The sequence below is a fragment of the Coregonus clupeaformis genome, chromosome 24, assembly GCF_020615455.1.
Source record: "Coregonus clupeaformis isolate EN_2021a chromosome 24, ASM2061545v1, whole genome shotgun sequence".
Classification (NCBI taxonomy): Eukaryota; Metazoa; Chordata; class Actinopteri; order Salmoniformes; family Salmonidae; genus Coregonus; species Coregonus clupeaformis.
Window position 1 is genome coordinate 61,789,058 of NC_059215.1, and position 23,612 is coordinate 61,812,669.

Here is a 23,612-nt window from a genome sequence, read left to right on the forward strand (position 1 = left end):
CCTAGTTCCCAGCACGGAGAGAGGCTTATGTAGGGGACATACAGACGGGTGCTGTGTGCACACACGCACAGATGCAGGCACACACACACACACACACACACACACACACACACACACACACACACACACACACACACACACACACACACACACACACAGACACAGTCAAAATGCTACGGTACTACTGTTGTATTGTACTGCATCAATTTCCTTCACATAGGCCTCTAAGTACAGTACAGTACAGTATGGTCTGGGTCATCCAGGATCTTGTGCCTGCCAGCCTGTCACTTTTCTAGGCTTAAGCCCCACTGTAAAACAAGACATCAGCCGGAAAACAGCAGTCCCTCTAACAGTGTAAGCTTTATTGAGAGGATGTACAGTGTGTGTGTGTGTGTGTGTGTGTGTGTGTGTGTGTGTGTGTGTGTGTGTGTGTGTGTGTGTGTGTGTGTGTGTGTGTGTGTGTGATTTAGCAGGGGATATGTAGGAAATATGGGATAATCCCCCTTTTTAAGAGAACTTTCCTGGAGAATGTGATGTGATGTGTTTCTTTCTCTAAAGCCCCAATTGTACCACAGCATCCTCAGAAATATACACATCAACCACGCATCAGTGGGGAGAGAGAGAGATTCAGCATTCAGCACCACAGACAGCTCAGAGAGAGAAAGTGAGATGACACGTTAGTCTGACATTCATTACAATTACATTGTTTATAAACAATGGAGTAAAACAAGCTTATATTTTGGCTTCCGATGGGGTACGGCAGTTGAACTAAGCTCAATTCAAAGTTATATTCTTCAAGAATCACGGGGGGGGGGGCAGTATGAAAGATGTATGCACTAACTGTAAGTCACTCTGGATAAGAGCGTCTGCTATATGACTCAAATGTAAAATGTATGTACCAATCACAGATTTCCCCTTTAAAAGTCCTTGTTTTTATCATCAGAGAGAGAGAGAGAGAGAGAGAGAGAGAGAGAGAGAGAGAGAGAGAGAGAGAGAGAGAGATACTGATAGGCTACATATCAGTAGGTGATGGACACTCATATTCCATCACAGAGCAGGACATCACACTGACAGTAGCCTACACCCTGAGGTCAAGTGGTGTGATGTAAGAATGACTATATGTCACATGACAGATAGCATTAACGATGAAGGCCTTGACCCTCACACCTCACTGGCCATTGCAAGCAGTGTCAAACATACAGTATTGATAGAGAATCATAATCGCTCTGCATAGTCGAGAGCGAGAGAGAGAGGGGGAGAGAGAGAGAGAGAGAGAGAGAGAGAGAGAGAGAGAGAGAGAGAGAGAGAGAGAGAGAGAGAGAAAAGAGAGAGAGAGAGAGAGAAATAGAAAGAGAGAGAGAGAGAGAGAGAGAGAGAGAGAGAGAGAGAGAGAGAGAGAGAGAGAGAGAGAGAGAGAGAGAGAGAGAGAGAGAGAGAGAGAGAGAGAGATGAGAGACCACGGGCGATTAAGAGAAGTTTCTTGAATATTTTAAATTGTTTGGGGGTTAGTTATCAAAATGTCATAATGTTAGTGGTGGTGGGAAGTCCTATAACAGTGTGACAGATTTCCCTGGGCCCGGGGGAAACTGCAGCAGCGAGTGGGCCACTCCTCCGATTGCATCCCAAATGGCACCCTTTTCCTTATATAGCTCATATGGCTCTGGTCAAAAGTAGTGCACTATGTAGGGAATAGGGTGCCATTTGGGCTGCGCTCGGTCAGACTGGCTCACTTGTCTCTTCAGACACATGTTAAAGAGAGAGGAGATGGAGAGAATTCAGCATACTCTATTTGTATCTGGATGTGGTGTGTATGGGTGTGTGTGTGTATGGGTGTGTGTGTGTAGCTTACTGCCAGGGTTCAGCGGGTTCAGGGAAGGCTGTAGTGTGGCACTAAGCACACTAGGCAGACCAGAATATATAAATACCTAGTGTATATAGGGGATAGTCCACTATGCATTATTCAACAGCCACAGCCCATATGGTATCATAACGCACATCCAATTTAGACCTATATGTAAAGAAATGTTTTGAATTGAAGCAAATTGTTTGCCAAATGTGAACAGCTTACGTTCCCTAATAGACTATATATATATATATACATATATATATATATATATATATATATATATCGTTTTCGTTGTTTGACATGAAAGACTGTAAATCACCAGGAAATCAGCTCAAAGTTATTTATTTTTTAATTGAGGAAATCTGTTCCCATGTATTCCCACGCGTAAATAGAGGCATGTGTTATCGTATCCCAATGTAATCCAGGTTTGAAATGATTTTGCCAAATACTATATCTGTTTAAGAGTCTTGCATAATCAATTGTTTCATCTCATTCATCCCAAATGTTATCTTGTTGCTATCCGAGATGAGACGAGCTAGCCCATGCTCGCTCCCTTTCTTGCATCACGCTGGTGTTCCAGACGGGCCCGCGCCTGGGAGCTGTCCCATCCATAATGGTGCTAAACCTACGGCGAGAAGAGAACCATCGAGTCGAACGGATTTCAAAAGCCCAGAGACAACGGACACATCAACCACCACTCTCCGGCTTCGCTGCTCCTGTCGACCAAAGGCATGACAACAACCGTTTTGGGGTGAATTCAAGCACTCTTATGTTGTTAAAATATGAGGGTTACCCGCTTGTAAAGAGGATGCTCCGTGTGAGAAAAAATGACGGTAGGAGCCTAGGCTCTGTGGAAGCGAAGCCCAGGGCATGTTCGTGACATCCCTAAATGATCTTGTAGGCTTTTGTTGTGGGAATAGCCTCACCTTCTCAGACAGACCGTGGAATTGACAGGCGACGAACGTAAACTACCGTGGGAACTGTATTAGACATCAGCCGAGGACATAGCCTTTAAAGCCTCCATCGGATAGAGCATAGAGAAAGGATGATTTAAACAGGGCTCGACTGGTCAACGGGGTGGGGGGGACGGTTATATCAAGGACCACTGTCCACATAGTGACTGTTATTACAACATGTAATGGGACATTGTTGGTAGAAGGCCCGCAAGAAACAAAGCTGTTGGATTAATGGAACATGATAGGCTACAACACAGGATCGATAATAGGCAACGGGAGAGTGGGCTAGACAAGAATGAAAAGATCTCAATAGTATAGTCTTGTTCGCATGATTCGGTTTGTGATGCCATTGCCCCTGGTGTGCTGCCATTGGAATGCAACGGGAGGATGCTCAGCTAGGTTCCTGCCCATTTTCTCTGAGGTATATGAGACATGTGAGTCTATTTGTTTGGTATATAGTCAGGGTTTTCCTTTAGCCTGAGCAATGACTTATTTACAGGCATAAGCAAGCTCCAAGGCTAGTGCACGATAGGGTATCTGACAAGGGTGAGAAAGGATGTGTGGTGGTGCGCGTACACCAACTCATTCGATTTATTCAGGCTGATTCGATTTTAGAATTTGGAACTAAATTGAAAATAGCTGTTGAGGGAATAGCTGTTGGAGAAAGAATGCCATTCAACCAAACTGGAAAAGACACAACAGAGGAGACTCCTCTTTCGGATCATCCTCAACGAAATAACAGTAAGCTTTTCCTTTTCTCTTCATGTGCTCTGCACATTTATGAATACAAATGTACACCTGTATCCTCCTATAGAAACAGACGGGCACATGTTGTTGTCTCTCGGGGTGGTTGTATGGTGCTGGGGATTGTTGAGCCGGAGACCGATGCTGCTCCGCCGCCAGGGCATGCCCAAAGGCCGCTGTTGCGTTTTGTTCAGTGACCTGAAGGTTTTCTTACTCAGACCGCCGGTCCCGGCTCCGCCACCGGCGATCATCCCCATGAACGGACAATACACGGACAGCAATGGGTCCGGCATCGGCAATGATGTTGCCGCCGACAACAGCAACTCTGCAGCGAGTGCACCTCCACCAGAGGCGGATGGTTCTGCTGCCCCTGCCCCGCCGACAGGAGAGCCTCATTCTGCCGGGACAAACGAGCCTAAAGCAACAGAGGAATGGCTGCATGCTACGGGACAGACTGGACCCCTGGACTATGGCAGCTCTGAGGAGGACTGCTCCAAAGAGAAGTGTGAGGAGAGATTCTCCCTGAACAGTCGCACAGACAGTGGTGTTAGGACTCCCCAGTGCAGGATATGTTTCCAAGGTCCAGAACAGGTGAGTGGCCTTACAGGTAGACAATAGACATATAGGTAGACCTATAGTCAGACATTTACATTTATGTCATTTAGCAGACGCTCTTATCCAAAGCGACTTACAGTTAGTGAGTACATAAAAATTTTTCATACTGGCCCCCCATGGGAATCGAACCCACAACCCTGGCATTGCAAGCGCCATGCTCTACCAACTGAGCTACACGAGGCCTTGACTGTATATGACTAATTGTTGCTAACAAGGATGTCTTTCAAAGTGTTTCAAAACACTGGAGCTGTCCATGGAGCTGAAGTGCTGAAAAGCTCTCTCTCTCTCTCTCTCTCTCTCTCTCTCTCCGCTGTGCATGTTGTGGATCCCAAGCACGCAGGAGCAATTATATGCTTGAGAACATAAATAATGATTTTCTCACTTACTCACTTCCGATGGCCATGTAAACGTAGGAGTACTATAATTCACAGAGCAAGCCCTGTCTTAGACAGAGGAGATAGGAACAGAACATGACAGAGAGGAGAACTCTACAGAAAGACCAGGAGAAGTAGTGGACTCAGGTAACACAGGGTGCATCTCAATAGTCTAAAGTGACTTCCTCTCCTAAAATCTGCTTTCCACCTGTCCTGGTCTTTCACATCATCAGATGGAGAATGGGAGACAAGGAGAGGAGAAGGAAGGGGACACCACTTTAGACTGTTGAGATTCAGCCAGGGAGTGTAGCTACGGCCACATGGTCTTGGATTACCTGACTCAGAAGAACTCCCATTTACAAAGTCACCGGCCCACGTAGACAGCTCAGTGTGAAGGTGGATTGATGTTTGAATAGGTGCTGGTGCATCAGGGCCAACATAGGCTTCATCCTTGGGCTGTGGTGAATGGGCGCTGCACATACCTTTTCCCATCCTGATCCACTCACCTCTAAGGGAAGTCAATGAGGTTGCGGTCAATGCTATTTCAATGCAGTCAATTCAGGAAGTAATGCAGTCAATTTGTACATGTGTCCTACTGTACATGGCATGCACTGTGTGTGTGTGTTTAATTTGTGACCTAGTCCTGTGCGTCAACTAGCCCAGGGGTATTCAACCCAGGGTCTGTGGTACTGCAAGGGGTCCGCCAAAATAGATATGTATAAAAAATAAAACATAGTTTTTTTCTTTTTTTCTATTGAATAGTTTTTATGAATATCACTAACAACAACAGAATAAACACATTTTAAATTACATACATTCAGTAGAAAATAGGATAATATCTTCTTTCTAATGATGTCAACTTTATTCTTCAACTCCTAATATTGAGCAAATTAAACTCACTGGAGTATATGACAATGGGCGCGTTCCCCTGCTCAGACTTTGCATGCATCATCTAATTGTTGCGTGCCACGTCATCGACTGTGCTGTAGGGCACCAGATTGCTATAACATATGATGTGATTAGCTGATAAGTAAAATACCTATCCAGGCGTTGTAAGATCTGGCAGGCGTCAGCCACGCCTGGGCAGAGGAACACGGCCATAAGCTTTGAAAAAGCACCCGTGAGTGCTGCTGGCTGCTGGTAAGCTTTCTTGACTTAATTAATTTCCGCCAACACATGGCTAACCTTGTTTAAACAGCTAAACAGCTGCTATTAGCGAACATGTGTTTGGAGTTACCTTTCTTTCTAATAGGCTACGTTAGAGTTTACACTTCTTCTTCTAATTATAATGTGGGGAGGTCAAAATAAAATAAAACAATCTACTAAATCTATTTATTTAGAAATGTTGATGACTTATCCTTGTCATTCACCTGATGATAAGACAAGACGTGAAACAAACATTTTTTTTGCTAACATATGATGGGGATCCTGGGTTTGCCTTTTGCCTGGGCAGGGGTCCCTGGGTCACCGGTTTGCCTGGGCGGGGGTCCCTGGGTCACCAGTTTGCCTGGGCGGGGGCCCCTGGGTCACCGGTTTGCCTGGGCGGGGGTCCCTGGGTCACCAGTTTGCCTGGGCGGGGGCCCCTGGGTCACCGGTTTGCCTGGGCGGGGGTCCCTGGGTCACCAGTTTGCCTGGGTGGGGGTCCCTGGGTAAGAAAAAGTGGAAGACCCCTGAATTTGCCCCATCTTCACCCCCCGTCTCTTTAAGTTGTGAAGACAAACGCCTCATGGCCTGTCCCTGTGTTGACATTTAGGGAGACACTAGTCTAGTGTCTGATGATGCCCCTTGGAGAACACTAAAGAGCATCTCTCTCTCTCCTCCAAATGACATCACATTATATAATACCACTGCCTGGAGTGGTAGTCACAGTCAGCCAGTCTCTGGCTGGCAGGCTGCTGAAAGCTTTTTGGTTCTGTAGATAAATTAGGTTGTGTCACAAATGGCACCCTATTCCCTATCTAGTGCACTACTTTTGACCAGGGCCCATAAGGTGGCCCATAGGGAATAGGGTGCCATTTGAGGTGCATCCTCAGTATAAAGAGAGTCTGCATTAAAGCTTTGGCTCAGTCTGGGAGCAGAGGGAGACAATAAAATACATTCAGGAGAACCAGTGTTGTTAATGCTACCTGATGCTGTCTGTCAATCTGAAAGGACCGCTATTCTCTCTCTCTCTCTCTCTCTCTCTCTCTCTCTCTCTCTCTGCCCAGTGTAATATGTTATTGAATGTAAACCTTGTTTCAGACACTTGTTGAACCTACTCTGCTAGTCTGACTAATGTCACAGACAGTACAGGACAGTTGGATCCCCGGGTGGTATAGCTTGAATTAGGTTGGATAACCAACGTGCCAGTTCGGACTTCTTTTAAACTCATGTTGTTGTAGCCTAACTACCAGACAGCAGGCTGCACTGGGTACACATGCATTTATCTGCCAGCCTATATACACCTGTTTGTATTACATAGATAGTGTGGTCATTTAGTCTAGATAATTGCCTGTCTTTCTCTGAAGAAAGGAACAGGAGAGATGTCATTATAGATGTTTGGGTTTAGAATAGTTGGGTTTAGAATAGTGCTCTCTGTGAAAAATAATGTCCATCTCTGAGGACAATAAATCAATTGGATTCTATTCTGGATGTTTGTGTTAACAACCGAAGAATTAAAACAAGAGAATAAAGACATTTCAAATGTCATATTATATTAGGCTTGGTGGGGACTCAGGTGCAGAGACGGACACACGGACAACAGAGGGTGAATTAGGATGTCGTTTATTCAGCGTGAATTGGCAGAGAGAAACAGTTCAGGGTGGAATAGCTTCAGACCGGGGTAGGAGCTGAGTGGGGGGGAGAGCCAGTAGTCCGGAGAGCTGGATGACGAGGATATCAGACAACAGATGAGCAGGTTGCGGCGTGGGAATGGCAGGTAGGCAGGCAGCAGGAACAGACGGGATCTGGTCGAAGGAGAGACAGGTTACAAAACGTGGCAGAAACAACTATAATGCTGAGATAGTAACAACTAGACTGAGATTGCTGTACGGGGCCAAGTTACCACAGGTAGTGTAGGAACGAACTGGCGCTGGAGAGGTGTCCAGCCCGGGTAGATAACTGCTGGTTGATTGGTGACAATGAGCCGCAGCTGGAGGTAACTGAGCATGAGAGAGAATGGCCACGCCCCTGACCTAGATCCTCTGCCTGGGCTGCACAGCAGGGGGAGACAGACACAGACAACACACACAGGGGAAAAAAAGGAAAAGGGAAACAAGCGGGGCAGGACCAACAGTGCCGGATCGTAACAGTACCCCCCTCAACGGGCGCCACCCGGCGACCCACCCGGCTTGTCAGGGTGGTCCCTATGGAAATCAGCCACCAGCTGAGGATCCAGTATAAATCGTCGGGGAATCCAGGACCTCTCCTCGGGACCGTATCCCTCCCAGTCCACCAGGTACTGAAGCCCTCTACCACGCCTCCGGACGTCCAGCAGTCTCCGCACCGTGTAGGCTGGATGGTCGATCAATAATCGCGGTGGCGGAGGGGATCCACAGGCGGACACAAAGGGCTGGAGGAGACCAGCTTCAGCTGGGACACGTGAAATGTAGGATGGACTCTCATGGCCTGGGGAAGCTTCAACCGAACAGCCGAAGGGTTGATGATGGAATCGATCTCGAAAGGACCCAAATACCGGGGCGACAGCTTACGGGAGTCAGTGCGCAGGGGGATGTTGCTGGAGGAGAGCCAGACTCGCTGACCAGGCTGGAACTGGGGGAGCGACTACCCTGTGCCTGTCCGCCACTCTCTTGTTACGCTCTGCTGTCCGTAGAAGGGCCTCACGGGTGTCCACCCACACCTTGCGGCAGCGACGAAGGTTATCCTGAACTGACGGGATGGCTAACTCCCTTTCCTGAGACGGGAACAATGGCGGTTGGTACCCCAAAGCCGCCTCAAATGGTGAGAGGCCGGTGGCAGAGGAGGTGAGGGAATTGTGGGCATATTCGACCCACGGGAGATGTTTGGCCCAGGTGGACGGGTTCTGGGATGTCACACAGCGTAGAGCAGCCTCCAGGTCCTGATTGGTCCTCTCAGTCTGGCCATTGGACTGGGGATGAAAACCTGATGAGAGACTGACAGAGGCACCCAGAGCAGAACAAAACTCCTTCCATACCCGAGAAATGAACTGTGGGCCTCTATCGGACACTATGTCCACAGGTATTCCATGGGGACGGAATACATGTAGGACAAAAAAGGTCGGCTGTCTCACTGGCAGATGGTAATTTTGGTAATGCAACAAAATGGGCAGATTTAGAGAATCTGTCCACGATGGTGAGTATGGTGTCATTACCCTCAGACATAGGAAGTCCAGTGACGAAGTCCAAGCCCACGTGAGACCAAGGACGACTCGGGACTGGGAGAGGCCGCAGCAGGCCCGAAGGAGCCCTGTGGGACGCCTTGTTTTGGGCACAGATGGAACAGGCCGCCACGTACTCCCGGACGTCTGCCTCGGCGGATGGCCACCAAAAGTGCCTCTTAAGTAGCGACAGTGTACGGTTCATACCAGGGTGGCAGGAGAATCGTGAGGTGTGGATCCAGTTGAGCACTTGCGGCCGCACGGCTGCGGGAACATAGAGAAGGGTCGGGGGCCATCGGCCGGTCCAGGTTCCAACTCTTGTGCCGATCGGACGAGGGACTCGATTTCCCAGTGAACAGCCGCCACCAAACAGGAAGCGGGCAGAACAGGTTCAGGATTGCTGAAGTCTTCATTGTCTGTAAACTGGCGAGAGAGAGCATCAGGCTTGACATTACGTGTGCCAGGACGATATGTTAAAATAAACTTGAACCTGCTGAAGAACAGAGCCCATCTGGCCTGACGGGGAGTTCAGCCTCTTGGATGACTGGATGTAAGCCAGGTTCTTGTGGTCTGTCCAGACTATGAAGGGTTGCTCTGCTCCGTCTAGCCAGTGCCTCCACTCCTCCAACGCCAACTTGACAGCAAGCAACTCCCGGTTACCCACGTCGTAGTTCTTCTCAGCAGGGGTCAATCTCCTGGAGAAAAAGGCCACAGGATGGAGCTTCTGGTCCGTGGGGGAACGTTGTGACAGGACTGCCCCCACCCCCGAATCAGAGGCGTCCACTTCCACAATAAACTGCAAACTAGTGTCTGGATGAATAAGAACAGGTGAGGTGGTGAACAGTTCCTTCAATGTACTCACAGCTGACTCGGCCTCAGGCGTCCACAGGAATGGCACCTTAGGGGAGGTGAGCTTGGTCAGGGGGCAACCACTCGGCTGAAACCCCTGATGAAGGGCGGTAGAAGTTGGCGAAGCCCAGGAAGCGTTGTAGCTGCTTCCGAGACGTGGGTGTGGGCCACTCCACAACCGCTCTGATCTTGTCAGGGTCTGGTGACACTTGTCCCCGCTCGATAATAAAGCCCAAAAAAGGGGACGGACTGCCGGTGGAACTCACATTTTTCTGCTTTCACATACAGTTTATTTTCCATGAGGCGTTGGAGAACCAGACGGACGTGGGAGACGTGTTCATCCTGTGACTTAGAGAATATTAGAATGTCATCCAAATAGACAAACACAAAACGGTGTAGAAAATCCCTCAACACATCGTTAATCATGGCCTGAAACACTGCTGGGGCGTTAGTGAGACCGAATGGCATGACTAGGTATTCAAAGTGTCCGAGAGGGGTATTGAACCCAGTCTTCCATTCGTCTCCCGGCCTGATCCTAACGAGGTGGTAAGCGTTACGTAGGTCGAGTTTGGTAAACACGGTGGCACCATGAAGGGGTTCAAATGCTGAGTTGATGAGAGGCAGGGGGTACGTATTTCTGACTGTGATGTTATTAAGTCCTCTGTAGTCAATGCAGGGGCGTAATGTTTTGTCCTTCTTCTCTACAAAAAAGAACCCAGCACCAACAGCGGAAGATGAGGGACGAATGATGCCAGAGGCTAGGGAGTCGCCTATGTAGGTTTCCATAGCTTCTCTCTCAGGACGGGACAGATTGAAAAGCCGACTGGACGGCAAAGGGGCTCCAGGCAGTAACTCAATAGCGCAATCGTATGGCCTATGAGGTGGTAATGAAAGTGCCTTGGACTTACTGAATACCTCGGCCAGGTCCAGGTACTCCTCAGGGACTGAAGAGAGGTCTGGGGTTTTGACAGGGGAAGCAGGGGAACCTACCGAGGGCGGAATAGCCGACCCAAGGCAAACAGAATGGCAGTGAGTGCTCCAACTGTGTATTTTGTGGTTTTGCCAGTCAATATGGGGGGTTGTGAATGCTAAGCCAAGGGAAACCGAGGATAAGGGGGGAGGCCGAGGAGGAGACTACTTTAAACTGGATGGTTTCCTTGTGATTGCCGGACAGCATGAGAGAAACGGGGACAGTTTGATGGGTGATGTTGGCAAACTGATGGCCGTCAATAGCGGTTACTGTTATAGGCTTAGGCAGGGGCTTAACAGGGATCTCAGCCTGAGTGACCAGATTAACGTCAAGGAAACTATCCTCAGCACCAGAGTCGATGAGAGCAGCTAGTGGGAGAGATAGATTCCTGAACTGGACTGTAGCTGGGATAACTAGACGGGGTGCTGTGGGCATTGAGTCAGGTGTAGCACTCGCAAGTATGCCCACTTTTACCTGCGAGCTTGGTCTTTTGGGCGAACCGGACAGTTAACCAGGAAATGAGTGCGGTCCCCACAGTACATGCACTCACCAGCCCGCATGCGCCCGTTCCTTTTCGGCAGGGGACAGACGAGCACGGCCCAGCTGCATGGGCTCGTCTAGTTCCGTGGAGGGATCCGCTGCGGTGTGGACCCGACCGCCCCTCTCCTGTCTCCTCTCCCGTAGCCTGTTGTCTATTCGTGTAGCAAGGGAAACGAGAACATGAAGGTTAGCAGGCTCATCACGAACAGCTAGTTCATTCTTAATCGTGTCACTTAGACCGTTAACAAACGCTCCCTGAAGAGCTTCGTCATTCCACTTGGAATCGGCTGCCAAGGTCCAAAAATCAATGGCGTATTCAGCCACGCTACCCGTGCCCTGTCGTAGCTTCAATAGTCTCTTTGTGGCGGTCCCGGCATGGTCCGGGTGATCAAACACAACTTTCAATTGAGAGGAAAAATCGTCAAACGACAGGCTGGCAATCTGCTGAGTAGAACAAGCCGCTTCTGCCCAAATCAAAGCTTTGCCCCTCATTAACCCCAGTGCGTAATGTACCCTTGAGGATTCCGTGGAGAAAGACAGGGGCTTCTGTTGGAACACCAAGCGGCACTGAAGCAGGAAACCACGGCATTTGTTCAGGTCCCCGGTGAAAGGTTCGGGTGAGGTTGTAGGGGGTTCCCGAAGGGCAGGAGCGGAAGCCGAGCCTGGAGCCACTGTAGGAGGAACAGGCGGAGGAGAAGCAGAGGGAGGAAGGGTAGTGAGTGTTACCAGGTTAGCTACCTGAGAGGTGAGATGAGATACTTGATCCAACAACTGCTGGTTGTTATCCACAAGAGTCCGGATGAGTTGGTCGTGTTGTCCCAATAACATTCCCTGTGAATGGAGGGCGCGTTGTACGCCATCACCCGTTGTTTCATGTGGCATCTCTGCTGAGTCCATGTTTGGCCAGTTCGTTCTATTAGGCTTGGTGGGGACTCAGGTGCAGAGACGGACACACGGACAACAGAGGGTGAATTAGGATGTCGTTTATTCAGCGTGAATTGGCAGAGAGAAACAGTTCAGGGTGGAATAGCTTCAGACCGGGGTAGGAGCTGAGTGGGGGGAGAGCCAGTAGTCCGGAGAGCTGGATGACGAGGATATCAGACAACAGATGAGCAGGTTGCGGCGTGGGAATGGCAGGTAGGCAGGCAGCAGGAACAGACGGGATCTGGTCGAAGGAGAGACAGGTTACAAAACGTGGCAGAAACAACTATAATGCTGAGATAGTAACAACTAGACTGAGATTGCTGTACGGGGCCAAGTTACCACAGGTAGTGTAGGAACGAACTGGCGCTGGAGAGGTGTCCAGCCCGGGTAGATAACTGCTGGTTGATTGGTGACAATGAGCCGCAGCTGGAGGTAACTGAGCATGAGAGAGAATGGCCACGCCCCCTGACCTAGATCCTCTGCCTGGGCTGCACAGCAGGGGGAGACAGACACAGACAACACACACAGGGGAAAAAAAGGAAAAGGGAAACAAGCGGGGCAGGACCAACAGTGCCGGATCGTAACATATTATGTATATATACAGTGTTGTAACAATGTGCAAATAGGAAACAAGTACAAATGGGAAAATAAATAAAAATAAATATGGGTTGTATTTACAATGGTGTTTGTTCTTCACTGGTTGCCCTTTTCTTGTGGCAACAGGTCACAAATCTTGCAGCTGTGATGGCACACTGTGGTTTTTCACCCAGTAGATAAGGTAGTTTATCATTATTGGGTTTGTTTTCGAATTCTTTGTGGATCGCTGTAATCTGAGGGAAATACGTGTCTCTAATATGGTCATACATTTGGCAGGAGGTTAGTAAGTGCTGCTCAGTTTCCACCTCATTTTGTGGGCAGTGTGCACATAGCCTGTCTTCTCTTGAGAGCCAGGTCTGCCTACGGCGGCCTTTCTCAATAGCAAGGCTATGCTCACTGAGTCTGTACATAGTCAAAGCTTTCCTTAAGTTTGGGTCAGTCACAGTGGTCAGGTATTCTGCCACTGTGTACTCTCTGTTTAGGGCCAAATAGCATTCTAGTTTGCTCTGTTTTTTTGTTTGTTCTTTCCAAAGTGTCAAGTAATTCTTTTTTTGTTTTCTCATGATTTGGTTGGGTCTAATTGTGTTGTTGTTGTTGTTGTCCTGGGGCTCTGTGGGGTCTGTTTGTGTTTGTGAACAGAGCCCCAGGACCAGCTTACTTAGGGGACTCTTCTCCAAGTTCATCTCTCTGTAGGTGATGGCTTTGTTATGGAAGGTTTGGGAATCACTTCCTTTTAAGTGGTTATAGAATTTAACGTCTCTTTTCTGGATTTGGATAATTAGCGGGTATTGGCCTAATTCTGCTCTGCATGCATTATTTGGTGTTTTACGTTGTACACGGAGGATGTTTTTGCAGAATTCTGCATGCAGAGTCTCAATTTGGTGTTTGTCCCATTTTGTGAATTCTTGGTTGGTGAGCGGACCCCAGACCTCACAACCATAAAGGGCAATGGGTTCTATAACTGATTCAAGTATTTTTAGCCAGATCCTAATTGGTATGTCAAATTGTATGTTCCTTTTGATGGCATAGAAGGCCCTTCTTGCCTTGTCTCTCAGATCGTTCACAGCTTTGTGGAAGTTACCTGTGGCGCTGATGTTTAGGCCGAGGTATGTATCGTTTTTTGTGTGCTCCAGGGCAACGGTGTCTAGATGGAATTTGTATTTGTGGTCCTGGCAACTGGACCTTTTTGGAACACCATTATTTTTGTCTTACTGAGATTTACTGTCAGGGCCCAGGTCTGACAGAATCTGTGCAGAAGATCTAGGTGATGCTGTAGGCCCTCCTTGGTTGGTGACAGAAGCACCAGATCATCAGCAAACAGTAGACATTTGACTTCAGATTCTAGTAGGGTGAGGCCGGGTGCTGCAGACTGTTCTAGTGCCCTCGCCAATTCGTTGATATATATGTTGAAGAGGGTGGGGCTTAAACTGCATCCCTGTCTCACCCCACGGCCCTGTGGAAAGAAATGTGTGTGTTTTTTGCCAATTTTAACCGCACACTTGTTGTTTGTGTACATGGATTTTATAATGTCCTATGTTTTTCCCCCAACCCCACTTTCCATCAATTTGTATAGCAGACCCTCATGTCAAATTGAGTCAAAAGCTTTTTTGAAATCAACAAAGCATGAGAAGACTCTGCCTTTGTTTTGGTTTGTTTGTTTGTCAATTAGGGTGTGCAGGGTGAATACGTGGTCTGTCGTACGGTAATTTGGTTAAAAGCCAATTTGACATTTGCTCAGTACATTGTTTTCACTGAGGAAATGAACTAGTCTGCTGTTAATGATAATGCAGAGGATTTTCCCAAGGTTGCTGTTGACGCATATCCCACGGTAGTTATTGGGGTCAAATTTGTCTCCACTTTTGTGGATTGGGGTGATCAGTCCTTGGTTCCAAATATTGGGGAAGATGCCAGAGCTAAGGATGATGTTAAAGAGTTTAAGTATAGCTAATTGAAATTTGTGGTCTGTATATTTTATCATTTCATTGAGGATACCATCAACACCACAGGCCTTTTTGGGTTGGAGGGTTTGTATTTTGTCCTGTAGTTCATTCAATGTAATTGGAGAATCCAGTGGGTTCTGGTAGTCTTTAATAGTTGATTCTAAGATTTGCATTTGATCATGTATATTTTTTTGCTGTTTGTTCTCTGTTATAGGGCCAAAAAGATTGGAGAAATGGTTTACCCATACATCTCCGTTTTGGATAGATAGCTCTTCGTGTTGTTGTTTGTTTAGTGTTTTCCAATTTTCCCAGAAGTGGTTAGAGTCTATGGATTCTTCAATTACATTGAGCTGATTTCTGACATGCTGTTCCTTCTTTTTCCGTAGTGTATTTCTGTAGTGTTTTAGTGATTCACCATAGTGAAGGCGTAGGCTCAGGTTATCTGGGTCTCTATGTTTTTGGTTGGATAGGTTTCTCAATTTCTTTCTTAGGTTTTTGCATTCTTCATCAAACCATTTATCACTGTTGTTACTTTTCTTTGGTTTTCTGTTAGAGATTTTTAGATTTGATAGGGAAGCTGAGAGGTCAAATATACTGTTTAGGTTTTCTACTGCCAAGTTTACACCTTCACTATTACAGTGGAACGTTTTGTCCAGGAAGTTGTCTAGAATGGATTGAATTTGTTGTTGCCTAATTGTTTTTTGGTAGGTTTCAACACTACTTTCCTTCCATCTATAGCATTTCCTAATATTATTCAGTTCCTTTGGCTTTGATGCCTCATGATTGAGTATTGCTCTGTTCAAGTAGACTGTGATTTTGCTGTGGTCTGATAGGGGTGTCAGTGGGCTGACTGTGAACGCTCTGAGAGGCTCTGGGTTGAGGTCAGTGATAAAGTAGTCTACAGTACTACTGCCAAGAGATGAGCTATAGGTGTACCTACCATAGGAGTCCCCTCGAAGCCTACCATTGACTATGTACATACCCTACCCAGTGTGCGACAGAGCTGCAGGAGTCGTGACCCGTTTTTGTTGGTTATGTTGTAGTAGTTGTGCCTAGGGGGGCATATGGGGGAGGGAATGCTGCCACCTCCAGGTAGGTGTTTGTCCCCCTGTGTGCTGAGGGTGTCAGGTTCTTGTCCAGTTCTGGCATTTAGGTCGCCACAGACTAGTACATGTCCCTGGGTCTGGAAATGATTGATTTCCTCCTCCAGGATGGAGAAGCTGTCTTCATTAAAGTATGGGGATTCTAGTGGGGGGATATAGGTAGCACATAGGTCTGATCTGAGGGGGCCTAAATGGGGTGTGGGCATGGTTGACTTGGGGGGGAGTTAATTGGTGGGGGTCGGGGTGTAGATGTGTCTGATGGTGCTGTGGTCTGGATGTAGGTCCTCTCTGCGGGGGTCCTCTATGTGTAGGTCCTGGGGGGGGTCCCGCAGGTCTGGGAGAGTGTCTCGCTGGTCTGGGCGGGGTGTCTGTTGATCTGTTGCTCCTGTGTGAGGTGTTGGGTCTGCGGTTGAGGGCGATATCCTTTAGGGTCCGGGCGAAGGTGGGCACTGCTGCCTTGTATAGGTGGACCTGGTCGTAAAGGCTGTTCACGTCCAGGGTGGAGTGGTGGGCCAGGTAGACATTTGGTTTTGATGCACAGTCACGGGAAATACTTCCATTTACCCACTGTATGGTAGCAGGGTGGAAATCTTTTCGTGGTAACAGGGTTGAGATAACCACTTGTGCCTTAGGGAAAGTAGAATAAGCTTTTTCTATCACTCCCTTGAGTGCTGTGGTCCTCTCTCTCTCTCTCTCTCTCTCTCTCTCTCTCTCTGTCTCTGTCTCTGTCTCTGTCTCTGTCTCTGTCTCTGTCTCTGTCTCTGTCTCTGTCTCTGTCTCTCTGTCTCTCTGTCTCTCTGTCTCTCTGTCTCTCTGTCTCTCTGTCTCTCTGTCTCTCTGTCTCTCTGTCTCTCTCTCTCTGTCTCTCTCTCTCTCTCTCTCTCTCTCTCTCTCTCTCTCTCTCTCTCTCTCTCTCTCTCTCTCTCTCTCTCTCTCTCTCTCTCTCTCTCTCTCTCTCTCTCTCTCTCTCTCTCTCTCTCTCTCCAATTCAATTTAAGGGCTTTATTGGCATGGGAAACGTGTGTTAACATTGCCTAAGCAAGTGAAGTAGATAGTAAACAAAAGTGAAATAAACAATAAATATTAACAGTAAACATTACACTCAGAAGTTTCAAACGAATAAAGACATTTCAAATATCATATTATGTATATATACAGTGTTGTAACAATGTGCAAATAGTTAAAGTACAAATGGGAAAATAAATAAACATAAATATGGGTTGTATTTACAATGGTGTTTGTTCTTCACTGGTTGCCCTTTTCTTGTGGCAACAGGTCACAAATATTGCAGCTGTGATGGCACACTGTGGTTTTTCACCCAGTAGATAAGGGAGTTTATCAAAATTGGGTTTGTTTTCGAATTCTTTGTGGATCGCTGTAATCTGAGGGAAATATGTGTCTCTAATATGGTCATACATTTGGCAGGAGGTTAGGAAGTGCAGCTCAGTTTCCACCTCATTTTGTGGGCAGTGTGCACATAGCCTGTCTTCTCTTGAGAGCCAGGTCTGCCTACGGCGGCCTTTCTCAATAGCAAGGCTATGCTCACTGAGTCTGTACATAGTCAAAGCTTTCCTTAAGTTTGGGTCAGTCACAGTGGTCAGGTATTCTGCCACTGTGTACTCTCTGTTTAGGGCCAAATAGCATTCTAGTTTGCTCTGTTTTTTTGTTTGTTCTTTCCAATGTGTCAAGTAATTCTCTTTTTGTTTTCTCATGATTTGGTTGGGTCTAGTTGTGTTGTTGGTTGTTGTTGTCCTGGGGCTGTGTGGGGTCTGTTTGTGTTTGTGAACAGAGCCCCAGGACAAGCTTACTTAGGGGACTCTTCTCCAAGTTCATCTCTCTGTAGGTGATGGCTTTGTTATGGAAGGTTTGGGAATCGCTTCCTTTTAAGTGGTTATAGAATTTAACGGCTCTTTTCTGGATTTTGATAATTAGCGGGTATTGGCCTAATTCTGCTCTGCATGCATTATTTGGTGTTTTACGTTGTACACGGAGGATGATTTTGCAGAATTCTGCATGCAGAGTCTCAATTTGGTGTTTGTCCCATTTTGTGAATTCTTGGTTGGTGAGCGGACCCCAGACCTCAGAACCATAAAGGGCAATGGGTTCTATAACTGATTCAAGTATTTTTAGCCAGATTCTAATTGGTATGTCAAATTTTATGTTCCTTTTGATGGCATAGAAGGCCCTTCTTGCCTTGTCTCTCAGATCGTTCACAGCTTTGTGGAAGTTACCTGTGGCGCTGATGTTTAGGCCGAGGTATGTATCGCTTTTTTGTGTGCTCTAGGGCAACGGTGTCTAGATGGAATTTGTATTTGTGGTCCTGGCAACTGGACCTTTTTGGAACACCATTATTTTTGTCTTACTGAGATTTACTGTCAGGGCCCAGGTCTGACAGAATCTGTGCAGAAGATCTAGGTGCTGCTGTAGGCCCTCCTTGGTTGGTGACAGAAGCACCAGATCGTCAGCAAACAGAAGACATTTGACTTCAGATTCTAGTAGGGTGAGGCCGGGTGCTGCAGACTGTTCTAGTGCCCTCGCCAATTCGTTGATATATATGTTGAAGAGGGTGGGGCTTAAACTGCATCCCTGTCTCACCCCACGGCCCTGTGGAAAGAAATGTGTATGTTTTTCGCCAATTTTAACCGCACACTTGTTGTTTGTGTACATGGATTTTATAATGTCATATGTTTTTCCCCCAACCCCACTTTCCATCAATTTGTATAGCAGACCCTCATGCCAAATTGAGTCAAAAGCTTTTTTGAAATCAACAAAGCATGAGAAGACTTTGCCTTTGTTTTGGTTTGTTTGTTTGTCAATTAGGGTGTGCAGGGTGAATACGTGGTCTGTCGTACGGTAATTTGGTAAAAAGCCAATTTGACATTTGCTCAGTACATTGTTTTCACTGAGGAAATGAACTAGTCTGCTGTTAATGATAATGCAGAGGATTTTCCCAAGGTTGCTGTTGACGCATATCCCACGGTAGTTATTGGGGTCAAATTTGTCTCCACTTTTGTGGATTGGGGTGATCAGTCCTTGGTTCCAGATATTGGGGAAGATGCCAGAGCTAAGGATGATGTTAAAGAGTTTAAGTATAGCTAATTGAAATTTGTGGTCTGTATATTTTATCATTTCATTGAGGATACCATCAACACCACAGGACTTTTTGGGTTGAAGGGTTTGTATTTTGTCCTGTAGTTCATTCAATGTAATTGGAGAATCCAGTGGGTTCTGGTAGTCTTTAATAGTTGATTCTAAGATTTGCATTTGATCATGTATATTTTTTTGCTGTTTGTTCTCTGTTATAGGGCCAAAAAGATTGGAGAAGTGGTTTACCCATACATCTCCGTTTTGGATAGATAGCTCTTCGTGTTGTTGTTTGTTTAGTGTTTTCCAATTTTCCCAGAAGTGGTTAGAGTCTATGGATTCTTCAATTACATTGAGCTGATTTCTGACATGCTGTTTCTCTCTCTCTCTCTCTCTCTCTCTCTCTCTCTCTCTCTCTCTCTCTCTTCTCTCTCTCTCTCTCTCTCTCTCTCTCTCTCTCTCTCTCTCTCTCTCTCTCTCTCTCTCTCTCTCTCTCTCTCTCTCTCTCTCTCTCTCACTCTCACACACACACACACACACACACACACACACACACACACACACACACACACACACACACACACACACACACACACACACACACATCATGGTTCTTATTAGAGAAGATCCTGGCAAAGGACTCATCTGACCAGAGAACTAACCAGAGAGGATGTGGCATGCTCATGGATAACCATGGTAGCTGTGAGATGTCTGGAACCAGAATGAATAAATTATATTGGTAATATTGGTAGCTTTTTAATGAGTGTCACACACTAACGTGTCACCTCACTTTCTCTCTCTGAGCTGTCCTTGGTGATAAATCTCTCTCTCTCTCGCTATCACTCTCTCTGAGAGGATTATAAATGACAGGTTCACGGTAGAACGCACTGATGTGAGAATCACACACACTCACACACACACGCACACACGCACTACACACACGCACTACACACACACACACACACACACAAACTTTCACACATAACAGGATAAGAGCGGTAAGGATTAATCTCTGAGGAGGTCTCTGTTCAAACAGATTACATGAGCTTTGGGAGGTAAGAAACCAGAAACCACAGCCCTGTCTGTCTGTCTGGAGGATCCACACTCTGACAGATAGAGTTCCAGAGTCAGTGAGGATATGTAGGTGCAGAACTGAAGGGCCCGTTTACTGGTAACTCTAGAGACAAGGCTTTACATCTACCGTTCTCCAAAGCTGTGGGTCCATAGGAAATGGAGACAGAACGTGGCTTTGTCCAAAATGGCTCCCTATTAACTGCACTACTACTGCTCTGGCTAAAGGTGATGCACTATATAGGGAATAGGGTGCCAGATTAGCCCTGTGTCACCAATGTATATGAACCCTGGATTGCAACCCTGGATTACTGATGCTATGTATTGGCCAATGAGAGGCTTTGAAGCCACTGGTCGGCCATATTGACACTCCCCAGTAGGAGCAGTCCTCCAAAGGAATAAATTGAATTGTACAGTTTTTCAATTAAATGTTTGAAGGACAAAATTGCATGTATTTAAGTATTTTTTGTTATATTGGGGACAGTAACATTAGTAATACAAAAAAATTATTTTATTTTTATGTTTAGCTCACATAATATCAGTTAAAAGTATGCATTAAGGTATCTGTAATAGGATAAACGTGGCAAAAACGAATGTAGACATTAATAAATACATTTCTATAGCTTCCAAAATATTTTTTACAATGGTGTAGGAGTGCCAAGATGGAGGCGTGGTGGCGTCAACACAGCGCCCCCTATCAGTCATCCAGTGTATATATAAATAATTGTTCAGCACCATGGCCAAAACTCAGCTGGCTCACTGTAATACAAACCGATAGCAGCGTTTTCCTTTGTATCCCAAAGGGGGAGCTGCTGAGCCCGTGTCGCTGCAGTGGGTCGGTCCGCTGTACCCATGAGCCCTGCCTCATCAAGTGGATCAGTGAGAGAGGCTCCTGGAGCTGTGAGCTCTGCTACTACAAGTACCACGTCATCGCCATCAGCACCAACAACCCACTACAGGTACGGTGTGTGTGTGTGTGTGTGACTCACCGTCTCTTAGACTTGAGTCGGGGCAGGGTTTTAGGGGATGAAGAGGAGAGCTCTAATTGGGTGCATGTCACACAGCACTGCAGAGAGATAGGGTTAATACTAGTGTATAGTGTGTATGAATAGTATGTGATGATGATGATGTAGTCTCTCTTCCTCCTTTTCACTCTCTCTCTTTCTCTCCCCCTCTCTCTCTTTCTCTCCCCTTCTCTTGCTCTCTCTCCCCCCTCTCTCTACCCCCTCTCTATCTCTCTCCCTCCCCCTCCCTCTCGCTCTCCCCCTCCCCCCCTGTCTCTCTCCATCCCAGTGGCAGGCCATCTCTCTGACAGTGATAGAGAAGGTCCAGATAGCTGCGGCCGTGTTGGGCACCCTGTTCCTCATGGCCTCTATCTCCTGGCTGGTGTGGTCCTCCCTCAGTCCCTCGGCCAAGTGGCAGCGCCAGGACCTGCTCTTCCAGATCTGCTACGCCATGTACGGATTCATGGACCTCGTCTGCATCGGTGAGGCCGGCACACAGAGGAACGTCTCTTCTTCTTCTTCTTCCCTGTCCTCCTTCCTTCCTTCCTTGATTGATTTATTGGGGGAAAAGATGCACAACCCAGGGGATAACGCGTTAAAGCAACGTAGTCCCCTATGGAATACACCGCCCTCCTCCTCTCTTCCTCGCCTCTTTCTCTTCTCCTCCTCTCCCTCATTCATTCCCTCCTCCTCCTCCTCCTCTCCCTCATTCATTCCTTCTCCAATCAGGACACTTGAGGAGGGACATATATGACTCCACAGACAGAGCTCTGGAGGACTCCCTCTGTGAATTATGAATGCTACCAACTCATGTTGGATTTGGGATGTATTCATGTGTAACTGACAACCTCCCCCTCTTCTCTCTGTCTCTCTCTCTCTAGCGCTGATCGTCCATGAAGGACCCTCAGTGTTCAGGATCTTTAACCGCTGGCAGGCTGTGAACCAGCAGTGGAAGGTGCTCAACTACGACAAGATCAAAGACACTGAGGACCACCAGAAATCCAGGCTCACGCCCAGACACCTGGCCCTGCCCAACCCCAGGACGAGTGCTCCTCCCGGGTCAGGGCCGGGGGATGACATGGCTTCCCCCTCCACCTCCTCCCTCATGGCCGCAGTGGCTGCCTCCGCGCCGGGCTATACCGCGACCACAACCGCCAGCCTGACGACGGTGACGACGCAGGACTCAATGTCGGAGCAGAGCCACGGGGGGCCACCATCCCTGCCGGACCACCACTGTGCGTACAACATCCTCCACCTGCTCACCCAGCACCTCTGGACGACGCAGCAGGAGCCCCGCGCCACTCAGGTCCAGCCCCAGCCTCCGCAGCCCAGCAACAGCAGCCGGGAGCTGGTCATGAGAGTCACTACGGTCTGAGGCTTCAACTGAGGCCTAACTTTTTGTTACATTACAACAACGAGAGAGAGAGAGGTGTGTGGCCTCGTTTGGGAGTTTGAATGGAGGACTTGGAGACGTTGCTGCTGCTTCACAGAGAAATGTACATGAAGGGACTCAATGCTGCCTGGGACAGAAAGATGAGGGAGCGAGGGGGAGAGGATGGGTGAGGGGTAGGGTGTGGGTGAGAGGATGGGTGAGGGGGAGAGTGTGGGTGAGAGGATGGGTGAGGGGTAGAGTGTGGGTGAGGGGTAGAGTGTGGGTGAGGGGTAGAGGGGGTGGGGATGGAGCGGTGGATGGCAGAGAGAGAGATTTGCTTTCCTGTGTTTTGACAACCTTGATGTAATAAAAAGAGATTTATAGATGTGTGTGTGGTGGTCTGATGTAGCAGGAAGGATGTGTGAGGCAGAGCCATTTCTATATATATATATGACTCTGATAGATGCCACTGATCTGATGTGATTTACTATCTAGCCTGGAGCAACACTCATGAGGAAGATGCAGTCCTCACAGTCAGGATAAATAGACCTTTCTAATTACTATGATGACGGACAGGAGCACAGTTCAGTACAGTGACAGTCCATAACTCTAATACCTTCTTACATTAGCTGTTCACAATGATTATTCAGGTTGCGTCACAAATGGCACCATATTCCCTACATAGTGCACTACTTTTGACCAGAACCCAATGGGCCCAGGTCAAAACTAGTGTACTATACAGGGAATAGGTTGCTATTTGGGATGCAACCTTAGATGAAGTTTCATTCATATAGAGCTCAGAGCTCTACATCTTCCCAGCATAAGAAACAAAGATTAAATTAGGATTTATCTCTAGTAGAACACAGTGAGCAGGTTGAAATGGATTTGACTCAAAGCCTCTCTCTTCTGTACAAACATACACTACCGTTCAAAAGTTTGGGGTCACTTAGAAATGTCCTTGTTTTCGAAAGAAAAAGTACTTTTTTTGTCCATTAAAATAACATCAAATTGATCAGAAATACAGTGTAGACATTGTTAATGTTGTAAATGGCTATTAACATTCCTTAAAGCCTTGAGTCTCATTCAGAGCTCTGTTGTACTGTGAGTCCTGACCTTTGAACTTTGACACCAAGGGGCCAATCTACTCCCTGTATAGTGCACTACTTTGGGCCAGGGCTATCTCAAACTCTTCTCCCTTCAACAGTAGGTAATCAGTAGCCTGAGTCCCAGATTTGTTTGTACTGTTTTGCCAACTCCAAATGACATGATGTCAATAGGAGTTGGCTT

General features: G+C 47.2%; 1 protein-coding gene across 2 annotated transcripts; it reads left to right on the forward strand.

Annotated features, from left to right (window-relative positions):
* Positions 1-2,418: 2,418 nt before the first annotated feature.
* On the forward strand, positions 2,419-22,501 carry LOC121556785 (E3 ubiquitin-protein ligase MARCHF4). Of its 2 annotated transcripts, XM_041870697.2 has the most exons (5): positions 2,419-3,543; positions 3,765-4,137; positions 20,753-20,908; positions 21,243-21,435; positions 21,835-22,501. In XM_041870697.2, exons 2-5 carry the CDS (start codon positions 3,802-3,804, stop codon positions 22,326-22,328), a joined length of 1,179 nt encoding a protein of 392 aa, XP_041726631.2. In that variant the 5' UTR covers positions 2,419-3,543; positions 3,765-3,801; the 3' UTR covers positions 22,329-22,501. The 2 variants fall into 2 exon arrangements, with proteins under 2 accessions (XP_041726631.2, XP_041726630.2); XM_041870696.2 differs by having other exon boundaries at positions 2,419-4,137.
* The last annotated feature ends 1,111 nt before the right edge of the window (positions 22,502-23,612 follow it).